Source organism: Pan paniscus, chromosome Y, assembly GCF_029289425.2.
Source record: "Pan paniscus chromosome Y, NHGRI_mPanPan1-v2.0_pri, whole genome shotgun sequence".
Taxonomy (NCBI): domain Eukaryota; kingdom Metazoa; phylum Chordata; class Mammalia; order Primates; family Hominidae; genus Pan; species Pan paniscus.
This window is the reverse complement of record NC_073273.2, coordinates 31,932,913-31,945,045: the sequence shown is the minus strand read 5'-3', so window position 1 is coordinate 31,945,045 and position 12,133 is coordinate 31,932,913. Positions and strand designations below refer to the sequence as shown.

At 47.4% G+C, this 12,133-nt stretch overlaps 1 protein-coding gene and 1 pseudogene across 1 annotated transcript; both read left to right on the top strand.

Moving 5' to 3' along the window:
- The first annotated feature begins 2,140 nt into the window (after positions 1-2,140).
- On the top strand, positions 2,141-2,916 carry LOC129395635 (testis-specific Y-encoded protein 2-like; annotated as a pseudogene).
- A 103-nt stretch (positions 2,917-3,019) lies between these two features.
- On the top strand, positions 3,020-4,694 carry LOC129395573 (testis-specific Y-encoded protein 3-like). Its single transcript, XM_063602016.1, has 6 exons — positions 3,020-3,030; positions 3,208-3,304; positions 3,432-3,543; positions 3,645-3,790; positions 3,897-3,978; positions 4,672-4,694. Exons 1-6 carry the CDS (start codon positions 3,020-3,022, stop codon positions 4,692-4,694), a joined length of 471 nt encoding a protein of 156 aa, XP_063458086.1.
- Positions 4,695-12,133: the final 7,439 nt, after the last annotated feature.

Here is a 12,133-nt window from a genome sequence, read left to right as displayed (position 1 = left end):
AGGCAGAAAAAGTGGGCAGGTGGTTGCAGCTGAGGGACGGGAGGGGCGGGGGGTGGTGTGAGGCGGCTGCTTCTCTGGGTTTCTGAGATGCAGGAGGCTTTTGTGTGCTGAGTGCTGGACATGCTGGGCTGATGTCCGGGTGTGTGGTGTCCTCTTAACCTAGTCTCCCTGAGGGGTGGGCATGTCCACTTGAGGGAAGCCTTGTACTTAGAAGCGACAGCAGGGTCGTGCCTGGCGCTCTCCAAGGGAATTGCGTGGGTCCAAAGGAAGTTATATAGGCTCAGGGCCAACACCCCTTTGAGTGCAGCACCTGCAGTTGGAAGAATGCGTATCTGCGGAGCTGGTTGCTGCCGTGAGGTGGTCGGCAGCCCCATGCGCAGCGAACCCGTCTTAAGGACCTTGTGTTTCTGGGGTGAGCCTGCTGGAAACAGGCACCGAGAGCAGGGGTGGTTCAATGGCTGGTAATGGCATACAGATTCCCCGTCCTCCAGGCACGTTCCGAGGGAAACGTGTCCTTCGAATTTGGGCTGTGCGCAAAGGGACCTTGGCGCCGCGATTCTCCCTTGTCAGTGCTGGCCTTGGCTCCCCTTCCCTACCACGTGCTCCCAGGGCTGCAACAAGCAAGCTGCCCTCACAGCTGCAGGAACGTGGCCTCGGCTCCCACCCTGTCCCCCATCCCCTGCCTCCTGGCTGACCCCACGTGCCTCCCACCTGGCTCCTCCCCCCAAACAGCCCCCATACCCCCCGAAGCCCGATGACTATCCCCTGCTGCCAGCCATCCCAAATCGGCAGCCGCAAGGATATGGCTCTGGCCCACAAGGCGGAGATGCTCTGTGGCCTGGGGCATTCACGGAGCCCAGCTCCAAGTGAAGGACCTCCAGCGAGTCCATTGACGGCCCCGGTGTGCTCGGTCCAGGGCCAGGCTGTGCCCGCTGGCACTCCTTCTGCCACCCCCAGTCGGGCTCCACCTCAACCACCACCTCCACCTCAGCCATGATGTCTTCCACCTTCAGCACCGCCTCCTCTTCCAAGGCTGCCTCCTTGCTCTGTACTCCGGCCGTCCTCTCCAGCATTGCCTCCAGCCTGAACACGGTTTTCTCCTGGGTGCTCCCACAGACCCCGGGCCTGCGCAGCCCAGCCCAGCCCATGCCCCGCACCCGTAGGCTCTGGGGGCCTGCTCCCCAGCAGACCCGCTCCCTGAAAGACCCACGGGCGTCGCCCTGCTGAGAACCTAGTCCCACACCTATGTGGACCCAGGTTTCCTGAGGAGCTCCGCTGGACCCGCAGATCCCGCACTGGCCAAAGGGCTCCGGTCCCCAGCAGGCTCAACTGCGCACAGGAGCTCGGGAGCCAGAGGCCCCGGCCCTGGGCTTGCAGAGCCCCACCAACAGGCACCGCAGCCGCTGCTGCGGGTGCGGGAGCCTCTGGGTCGTCAAGGCAGTGCACAACAGCGTGCGCGCAGGCCGACAATGGCCAACCCTGGCGGCTGGCCTCTGGTGTGCCCAGGGCATAGGACAAGAGGGCCTTTGGAATGCTCCTTGGAGTACAGCATCCTCAGGGAGGAAGCATGGTACTCGGAGCCTCTATTTGCCTCGACCTGTGATAGTGTGTGCCGGGGCTCTGGCCTCTACAGCAGATCAATTCCACCTCAGCACAGGCAGGCGACTTTCCTCCCACGTGCCCGCCCCGATCACTTCCCCCAGGACACTCCTGCCGCCCTAGCCCCAGCAACCAGAGAGAGTTCCCTGGATCTGCGGTATTACTTCCGTACCATCTACCTGGCCTGCCTAACGAAGAGAGATGTTTCCTGTGTTCGTGACACATAGAGATGTTCATGGCTTGCCACCCTGAGGATGTCAGGGCACAGGGCTGCCATGCCCACAATTCCAAAGGCCACGCAGTCCGCGTGTACCTGGATGCCTAGCTACCCCGCCCAAGCTCCGAGGGCTTCTCGGTGGAGGCTTTGGCAGGGAAGGCGGGGGGTGGGGGGCTGGAGATGCAGGCCCGCCAGTGGCTGTGCCGCCCAGGGAGACGCCCACCGCCCTCCCATTGATTGGCCACGACGGGAGGAAGTCGGCCTGGGTGCCGCCTCTCGGCCTTTCGCGCGCAGTCCCTTAGGGGGCGCCTGGAAGCCCAGCGGATGCGCCCTGAGGGGTCGCTGAGCTACCGGGTACCATAGAGGCTGCGGCAGGGTTCCTGTGGCGTGGGTTGGGCAGCACAGGCCTTGGTGCGTGCGAGTGCCGAGGAGGGCACCGCCTTCAGGATGGAGGCTGTACAGGAGGGGGCGGCCGGGGTGGAGAGTGAGCAGGCGGCTTTGGGGGAGGAGGCGGTGCTGCTGTTGGATGACATAATGACGGAGGTGGAGGTGGTGGCGGAGGAGGAGGGCCTCGTGGAGCGGCAGGAGGAGGCCCAGCAGGCACAGCCTGGCCCTGGGCCCATGACCCCAGAGTCTGCACTGGAGGAGCTGCTGGCCGTTCAGGTGGAGCTGGAGCCGGTTAATGCCCAAGCCAGGAAGGCCTTTTCTCGGCAGCGGGAAAAGATGGAGCGGAGGCGCAAGCCCCACCTAGACCGCAGAGGCGCCGTCATCCAGAGCGTCATCCATGGCTTCTGGGCCATGTTGTATCCTTCTCAGTGTTTCTTCGGCCTTTCTAGTGGAGAGGTGCTCTCGGGGAAGTGTAAGTGACCGATGGGCAGCTCAGCGTCGATGTGACTCTTTGGGGAACAAAGGGGAGTTGTCACGGACAAATGTGGCTGCGGAAAGCCACAACAGGCGTGGGTACTATTGTCCTGCAAGCGGCAGAGAAACCCTTGGTGATGCCGAGCAGCAGACGTTTGGGGCATCTTTTTGAAGAGCAGAAGCGAGTTCAGACCAGAAGAGGTTTTTCGGTGAAGCAAGCTATTTTTAAGGGAGTGTGATTGCTGCCCCTTGCTAGTCCAATCTGGGACTGGGCGTCTTCGGCTCTAAGCAGATTCTGCCACTCCTCAGACACCAGCAAGTCTCTGCGAATCGCGCCTCCCCATGTCAGTGCAGTCAGCCTCAGAATCATACACACTCTGTGAACACAGGAGGCCTTAGTTTACGGGGAGGGGGAGGTGAAAGGAGATCATACATGGAAGCAGATCTGAGAAATCCCCTACCCCAGCCTCTGGGCGCTCTTAGGCCTTCTTCCCTGTTGCTCGTCGCTTTCCCTTCCATCGTGTATAAAGTCTCTTTGACCTAAATCAGATTGCAAACCACCCCCAGATGTCAGCCCTGATCACTGACGAAGATGAAGACATGCTGAGCTACATGGTCAGCCTGGAGGTGAGGCCGGGTAGACTGAGGCTAGAGGGTTTAGCGGGGGAGGGTAAGGGAAATAATTCATTCCTGTAAGCAAGTGTGAGCACCTTACCCGAAACGTATTTAAGCTTTCTCCACCTTGTCCTGACAGGTGGAAGAAGAGAAGCATCCTGTTCATCTCTGCAAGATCATGTTGTTCTTTCGGAGTAACCCCTACTTCCAGAATGAAGTGATTACCAAGGAATATCTGGTGAACATCACAGGTGACAGGTGGCTCCCAGGATGGGTAGTGGAAGGAAGATGGCGGGTGGATCATTGCCAATGTGATCCAGCCCCCTTCCCACAAAAATTCCTGTCTCTGTAGAATACAGGGCTTCTCATTCCACTCCAATTGAGTGGTATCCGTATTATGAAGTGGAGGCCTATCGCCGCAGACACCACAGCAGCAGCCTTAACTTCTTCAACTGGTTCTCTGACCACAACTTCGCAGGATCTAACAAGATTGCTGAGGTGAGTCCTCACTGGGAAACATGAGAAATGACCCCGTGTGTTCCCAGCTGCTTGGGTCACCTTTCTGATCCCTGATGAGGCCTTTCCCGATTGAGTCCCCTGACAGATCCTATGTAAGGACCTGTGGCGCAATCCCCTGCAATACTACAAGAGGATGAAGCCACCTGAAGAGGGAACAGAGACGTCAGGTGAGCCGTTAGTTGGAACTGGAGCTGTTTGATGCCCAGTATAAGGGGGTTGACGCACCTGCTTATTCAGGGAGCCTGAGTGCTCATTTCAGAAATGTAGAAATTGAGGCTCCTTTGGTACATGTACAAATTCCTTGAGAGGAAGACAGAGAGTGACAGAATCCAGGACGTTCATGGCATTGGGCTGAAAAGGCACATTAGAGACTGCACGCAAAGCGGGTCATAGCTGTGGAGTCTTAAGCCCAGTGAAGAATCGTCCATTTCCAGAATCAATGAGGAGTAAAGCTGAAAATCATTCAGTTCAGTCTGTGGCACTTGATTCCATGGCTGTGAACCCCTCCGGCAGTCATCCTACCAACCCCATAAGATTGGGCTCCCTGAATGTGCGTCCTGGTCATCCTTGCCCCAAACCACAAAGGACTGTTTAGATTGATGGATTTCCTTAAGTTGTTGCCCCATCAGACTTCTGTGTGCTTTTAGGGTACAGTGCATCTTGTTACCTGACTCCCCTCACAGACAATACTGGGAATGGGGCAGAGATTGCGCAGAACAGTTTGTAACACGTGGTAGGAGGAAGTTTAAGGGATCACAAATGGGGAAGGGATATCCTTTTCTCAGCGGGCCCCACAATTGAAACATTTCCAAGTATGGCTCAGAGAAAATGCGTTTTAACGTGAGTTTGTGTTTCTCTAGGGGACTCCCAGTTGTTGAGTTGAATATGATGGAGCATCAGATTTTACCTAATACAGCAGAAGTTACAACAGTATGCAGGACGGCAGTACTCAGCATGGTCTTATGCACAGGAACTAAAGGAAAAGGAGATCGAGTCACCAAAAATCAGGAAGAGGGGGTAAATTTGGATTGTATGGAATGACAAATAAACATTCTGAAGGATGTGTGACTCTGTGTCTGTGTGTGTGTGAGTGTGTCTTTGTGTTTGTGTGTGTGTGTATGTTTATCCACTTTATTCGGTTGTGATAATGAATTGATCAATCCATGTGCTTTATTCTCTACATGGAAATAACCAGTCTGCATTGGAGCTGGGCCTCTAAAGTTGTAGAGTGAATGGGTGTGGGATGTGTTGGGATTCTTCCTACAGGACAGAGTGGGAGAGGTAAAAGCAAAAGACAGCTTAGTTGGAGGCTGACTTCATCCTATGGAAGCAGAGATAGTTCAAGGAATTGGGTTACTGGGTTTCCAGGGCCCAGTTTGCTGGGACCTCCAAAATCCTTCATTTTGGGTATCATCATACACAATAGATAAGCACAGGATGATGGAAATCTTAAAGTTCGCTTTCGTGTTGAATCCACATGTTCTCTTAAAGGTGAATGCATAATCCTTTTCTGGGTCAATCAGCCTCTTAGGACTTCTGAAACATCAACGTGAGAAGAAATGGGCATGTAAGGTGTATGGAGGGACTGTGGGAAAGGTGACAGAGGCATGTGGGAAGGCATTCCGGATACGCTTTTGGCATAGATGACTAAGGGAAAACACAAACTTACAGAAGTGAGGGGAAAGGGGGTGGATTAGTGGAATATAAGATTTTTGGAGAATCCATCCATGGACTCTCTTGTTACTTAATGACCCAGGATATGGACACTCTTGTGGATGTTTACATCTTTAGTTGTTTTAATCTTTTCTCCAAGATTCTGTGTTAGGAGAGGAGCCAATAACATATGTAGCTAACAACACTACGAGTGCATTTTGTGCTCTTGCAAAGTCTAGTGAGGCTCTATATTCTCCCTCGTGATTGGCACTGCAGATTGTATCTGGAGCCCAGGGCCCTTTAATTTTCTGTGGCCTCTTCAGCATAGTTTGCCTAAGGTTTAGAACGTAAAGTGAATATAGTTGCGGAGTAGCATGCAGGGAGAGGAGTCAGGAAGGTTCCTGAATTCAAGGGCATTGAATTGAACAGAAGCACTCTTTGTACTTTTATGTCTTTTAACTCATTTGGGGAATTTGGCGTGTTATTATTTACAGTGTTCTCTCTGCCCTTTCTCATTGTTCTCCCCAGCTGGGGCTGTTATTATGTGAAAGCTGGTTTCCTTCATCAGATAGCGTAGGGTCTAATGATGTTTCGTTCATTTTGATTCTTCTCACACTACATAGTTGTAATTTACCTAATGTGACTGTTTTTTGTTTGTTTTCCGAGAATGGGTCTTACTCTGTCTTCTAGGTTGGACAGCAGCCCCACGATCTCAGCCCACTGCAGCCCAGGCACCACACACCCATGTGATCCTCTCAACTCAGACTCTCACACACCTGGCAGTACAGATGCATGCCACCCCTCCAAGCTATGTACTAATTAACTAAATGCTTACTTTTTGAATGTGGGTCCATGTTGCCCCAGGCTCATCTGGAACTCCTGAGTGCAGGCAATCCTCCCAACTCAGCTTACCAAAGTGCTGGGATGACAGGTATAACCCATGGCCCTGCCATGGCTTTGTGATTTTTGCTTTTTTCTTCCTCCTCCTCATGTCTTGTATTGAAACATGAACTGAAGGTTTCAATTCATGGACTATAGTCACTGTGCCTGGAATTTCTATCTTTCAACTCATCATCAGCATTCATAGGGATTTTCATATATATATACACATATATAAAAATACATATATACACACATATATACGTATATACATGTATATACGTATATACGTATATACGTATATACATGTATATACGTATATATGCACATTTATATACATATATACATATATATATTATATATATACATGTGCACATATGTATTTATTTCTCAAGTTACCAAAAGGCTTGCATTCTTTCCTGTGTCATGAAAAAGACTTTGCTAGAAAAGAAAAGCACTGCTTTATAATACAATATTTTATTTGCATTTATTTTGTTAAGGTGTTTTAAAAATTGTATGTTTGTTTAAAAAATCTCATATGAAATGATACATATTTACCACTTAAGGCGTGATGTTCAACAGGTTATATACATTATGCATTGGATATATCCAGCCAATCAACATATGTGTAACCTCACATAGTTGTCATTTTTGTTGTGAAAAAACATGACATGCACTGTATTCGAATATTTTTAGAGAAAGAATATGTTACCACTAGTTACAGTGAGCATGCTGAAGAAAATATTTTTAACCTATTCCTCCTTTATAACTAGAAGTATGAGTTCTTCATCCAGCATCTCGTCAGTGCACCCTCTTCACCGCAGTCATTGGAGTCACTACTTCTGTGAAGTCTGCTTTTTTGATTTCATATAAGAATGAGATCATGTGCTATTTTCCTTTCTGATACCTGGCTTATGTCACTTAACAGAATAGCATGCACACATTCAGCAGATTCCCACACAATCTTACAACTGGCAGGATTTCCTGATTTATTATTGCAGCGCGTATTTCCATTGTGCACATGTGTTTTTGCCCCATTTTTTAATCCATTTATCAATGGAGGGACACTCAGGTTGCTTCCGTATTTTGGCTACAGCAAAAGTGTAATGAGTGCAGCAATAATTGCATGGGTGCACGCACCACTTCAACATACTGATCTGTGTACTAGTGGGCGTGCCCGGGTATTCTGATTTGCTGGATCATATAGTGGGTGGTTCTACTTGTAGATTTCTGAAGACTGTTTATACTTAAATAAGGGCCATAAAGCTTCTTTAATGCCAGCACTAATTTACATTCTCCCCAAAAGTGAGCAGGGAATTCGTTTTCTCTGCATCATCACCAGAGATTAGGGTTTTCTTTTTTTTCTTTCTTTCTTTTTTTTGTTTGTCTTTCGGATAATATGCATTCTGACTTAAGTGGGAAGAAATCTCATTGTGTTTTTGATTTGCATTTTTGTGATGGATTGGGGATAATGAGGACCTTTCAGTGTGTTTTCTGGGCAACTGTATGTCTCAGTTTCACAAATGAGTCTTCGCAGCCTTCGCCTATTTGTTTTCATGCTATTGAGTTGTTGGGAGTTCCTTATGTACTGTGACTATTCACCCATTAACAGATGTATGGTGATCCAATCATTGCTCCCATCCTGTAGGATGCCCCTTCTGTATGTTGAGTTTTCTATGGTGTGGTGAAGCACTTTAGTTTGATATGATGCCATTCTCTATTTTTGATGGTGTTTACTGTGTTCTTGCAGTCACTTTGAGACCATCATTGCACACACGGACGCCATGGAGCTTCTTCCTTGTGATCTCTTCTGCTATTTTTATCGTTTCAGATCTGACACTGGAGTTTGGTGATAAATAATCCACTTGTAAAATCCTTTGTGTGGCTATTCAGATTTCCCCAACCTAGTTTATAGAAGATACTTGATTTTGCATTGGGCGTTCTTGCTTCTTTGGGAAAAGGCGGTGAGCTGCAAACTAAGGCGGTGACTTAGTTCTGGGCTCCTATTGTTTTTCCTGAGCTCTAGTCTCTGCTTTTCTGCCAATGCTATTGTATTTTGGTACAAAAAGTTTTGTAGTAGTATATCATGAAGTTAGGTAGTGTGGTGGCTCCAGCTTTGTGCTTTTTACTGGATTGCTCTGGGTTTTCAGGATCTTCTGCAATTTCATAGCAAATTTGGGATTCCCAGATTGTTTTTCTAAGAAGATTGTGTCATTGATATTTTTACAGGGGTTGTATAGAATCTGAGGATGACTCAGGTAGTAGTGATGTCAATGCTGTTTAGACAATGTGCGTGTTTGTGTGCACATGCTCAGGGCCAAGAGACACTGGGTGTCCTCACCAATACTGAGGTGGGCCTTAATATCCAGGCAGATTGCCTTCTGGAAACACACAGAAGATCCTGTTCTGTTTTGCCATCTCTTCAGATTTCCTCCCCTGTGAGCCCTGTGTGGTCCTCCAGATTCCCTGTGCGGTGGCCTGCCTTTTTTGGGGTGGGGAGTTGGTGGGTGAATGGGGATGGCGGAGGGAACCAAGCATGTCGGTGGAGCGTGGTGTCATCCAAACGGGACTTAGCAGGCCTGGGAGAGCCACTCTGGGAGGACGCAGACCTAGACAAGCCTCAGGTGCGCATCTGTGTGGAGGATGAGAGAGACTTGGTTGAGCCCAAACTGAACCCCAGGTAGTAGCATGCCTCAGGACAGGGAAGGAGCTAGCAAGGGATGATGAGGCAGCTATCTCTTGATCCTGGCTTCTCAACCATTGACCTTAGCTACTTATGCCTATTAAGCAGATTACGGTTCCCCCATCATGAAATGTGGGTACTACAGTTCCCTGATGGGCCTTTGTCCACCAGCCCATGATGGCCTGAGTTTCCTTACTGCAGTCTCCTCCCTGAGCCTTGGCTTCTCTATGTGTGTCCTACCTCCAGGACCCACAGGCCTCTCAACCCCCGGCCCTGGGCTGCTTCCCTGGCCTCTTCTCTGTTCCCTCTCTGAGGGCCTAAGTCCCTGGGTAGTGCTGCAGAATATAGAGCCACAGGCCCTGGCTGATGATCTGGGGGACTGGGCAAATTGGTCGAGACAGGTCAGGTTCTGGTTCAAAGCCAATTCCTCTGATGCCAAGGAATGTCCAACAAGGTCCTTTGCCATGATGTACCCTGAGCAGTCCCAGTCAGCCAACCAGCTGAAGAAGCTCAGTTAGGCAGTGACCTGTGGGAAACTGGGGCTTTTACCTGCATGACGCTAGAACCACTGGACTGCAGTGGAGCCAGTCGCCCTGTATCCTGGAGGGAGACGAGTCAGGAAGGCTCATGCCAGGCCGAGCTTCCCAGGTACTACCCCCTCTACCATGCCAGGAGTCACTCCTCAATGAGGAGGCCAGCGCAAGACTCCTTAGTGATCACTTCACTGCCGAAGTACATATTGTGATGAAAGGCAAACTTCTTCCTGCCGCTTGTACTCAGGATGGGTGACTTCCTCCACCAGCCTGTGAAAGAAGGAGAAAGAGGTCAGTCAAGGGCCAATTTCATCTAGGTGGTCTGAGGTGGCATTCTAGCCGGGGTGAAGCATGCGTTTCCCCTTCCCAGCTTTCCCACTGAGACACACCTGAGCCCCAGAAGGACCTCAACCTGACCAGGACCTTAGCACCCTCCCCCAGACCCAGGCTTTCCATCCTGACCTGCAAATCCAACATGCAGCTTTGAAGGACTTTCTCATGGTTTCTGAGCTCCTTGCTCTCACCAGAAAGAATCAGAACTTTTAAAGTGTTCTTTATGCCAACTTAAATTTTTCATTTTGACTACCTTATGTTTCAGAAGAGGCGTGTATTTTTAAATTTATTTTCACCCTTATTGTACCTCTGTGATAAACTGCTTGCTTACATTCATACCATAATTATCTTTCAGGTTACTGTTCTGTTCCTAAAGATTCACTGAAACTAAGACTTCTATATATGCTTGTATCTTTCAGCAACTGTATGTCAGATAGCACTGCACATTACTGCAGAAATCACATATAAATGTCCAAAGGGAGATGAAGAAGAAGAAAGCAAGCTTTAAAGTCTGTACATTTCTAACAGCGTATCAGAAACTCACAAACAACAGTGAAAGCAAAGAATGATCACAGCCAATTCCATTTCATACCTAGACTGAAATATGAAAATTCAAAAGAAAAGAAAGTAAAGAACTTTCTTTTGTAGAAATTTGTAAATATACTTTGTAAAAATTTGTAAATATAGTTTGTAAAAATTTTCCTATATACATAAAATTATTGGTAACTTTGTCTCACTAGAAAGCATAAACATATACAAAAATCCATGCTTTGCATATGTGTAAATATACTTAGTTTTATTTACATCAGTTATGACATGCAAGCAAGTAGTAAAGTGAAAGTACAATAAAATGATATATGGAATTTTCTCAATCTCAAAATATTCCATGGAGACTATCAGTTTTATGAAAACCATAAAGAATGCTTCATGAAACTACATTATACAGTACCATTTAGTATTTTACTTACATTTTAAATAATCAACAATTAAAGGGAATTCGTGAACATTATTTATTACGAATACCATTAATTTCCTTCAGTAATCCTATTGAAATTAAGTATTTTAAATAAAACATTAAAAACAAATTATATTGACTGATTTCAACTTTGGATGAAATCATACTTGTGTATTTGTAGTAATGGGAAGTATAACTTTCTCCTCACAATTAATCTTTTATAACATCAGTGTTATTGTTTTCTCTGACACCAACATTGTGAGATCGCACAGTTGTACTGCACGCATGCATTACATGCCTCCAGAGAGTAGGCTTCAAATATATGGAAAAATTATATTTATGAAAGAATTCTAGGAAAGGGAGTGGTGAAATGGAAGAGAATTTCTATCTTGTTAACTGTCGGTCACTGGATTTGTGTATACTTGGATATAGACACATATTGGCACACTGTGAGTCTGCCCATGTACACATACACGTATATGAGAAACCCATAATATATGGGTTGTGTAATCTTTTAATTAATCCACAATTGTATATGTGTGAAATTAGATAAGTGGTTACCTTTTCTTTACTCAATTTGATGGAAAGCCAAAAAAATCTGTCAACCTTCATTTCAATTAATCCAATACCGTTAACTGCTGGTAGCTTCATTCTCCTTGGTCTCTTACGGCAACCGGAAAGTTAATTCTCGCTCTAATTTGGCTTTCAAGGTGCGATCAACAAGTGTGTCACCTTGCTGTGGATTGTGACCTCTGACTCCACCTCTGTCTTCCTTTTGCAGTCCTACCTTTGCATAGGTAACAAACTTTGTACATGGTTAAAAGGATAAAAGTTCAGTGAAATGTCAAGCCATGCTGTGGAATGTTCCATAGTTTCTATATCTCTAATTGTCCTTTGATGTTATAGAGGCAAGAAAAATAATTCAATGTTTTTCTTAGTTTCTAGTCCACTGCACTCTTTCTTCATAATACTGCAAACAAGGCACTGACATGTCAACGTGGCTGGACGTCTCAAAATCTCTTCTCATTAATTACCATTATGGTAATCACTGTTGCCCACAACTGGAATTGGACTGTGAAATCCCCTGGTGGAAATTGCTATAATGGCTCAAACTACTGGAATGACTATCTTTTTTTACCTGAAAATATCTGATGAGCATAGACATATGCTATATACAGGAACATATTGTATATTAATAACATACCATCACTGCCACTCAATAATAGGTATCCCAGAACTTTGAGCCAAACTGAGCTCAGGTGCTCCCACAAACCAAGCCTTTCCCT

Bases quoted from the DNA above. Each gene is read 5' to 3' on its own strand.
- LOC129395573 (XM_063602016.1), top strand. The intron at 3,544-3,644 runs GTGACAGGTGGC...CTGTCTCTGTAG, and splicing joins ATATCTGGTGAACATCACAG to AATACAGGGCTTCTCATTCC. The intron at 3,791-3,896 runs GTGAGTCCTCAC...GTCCCCTGACAG, and splicing joins GATCTAACAAGATTGCTGAG to ATCCTATGTAAGGACCTGTG.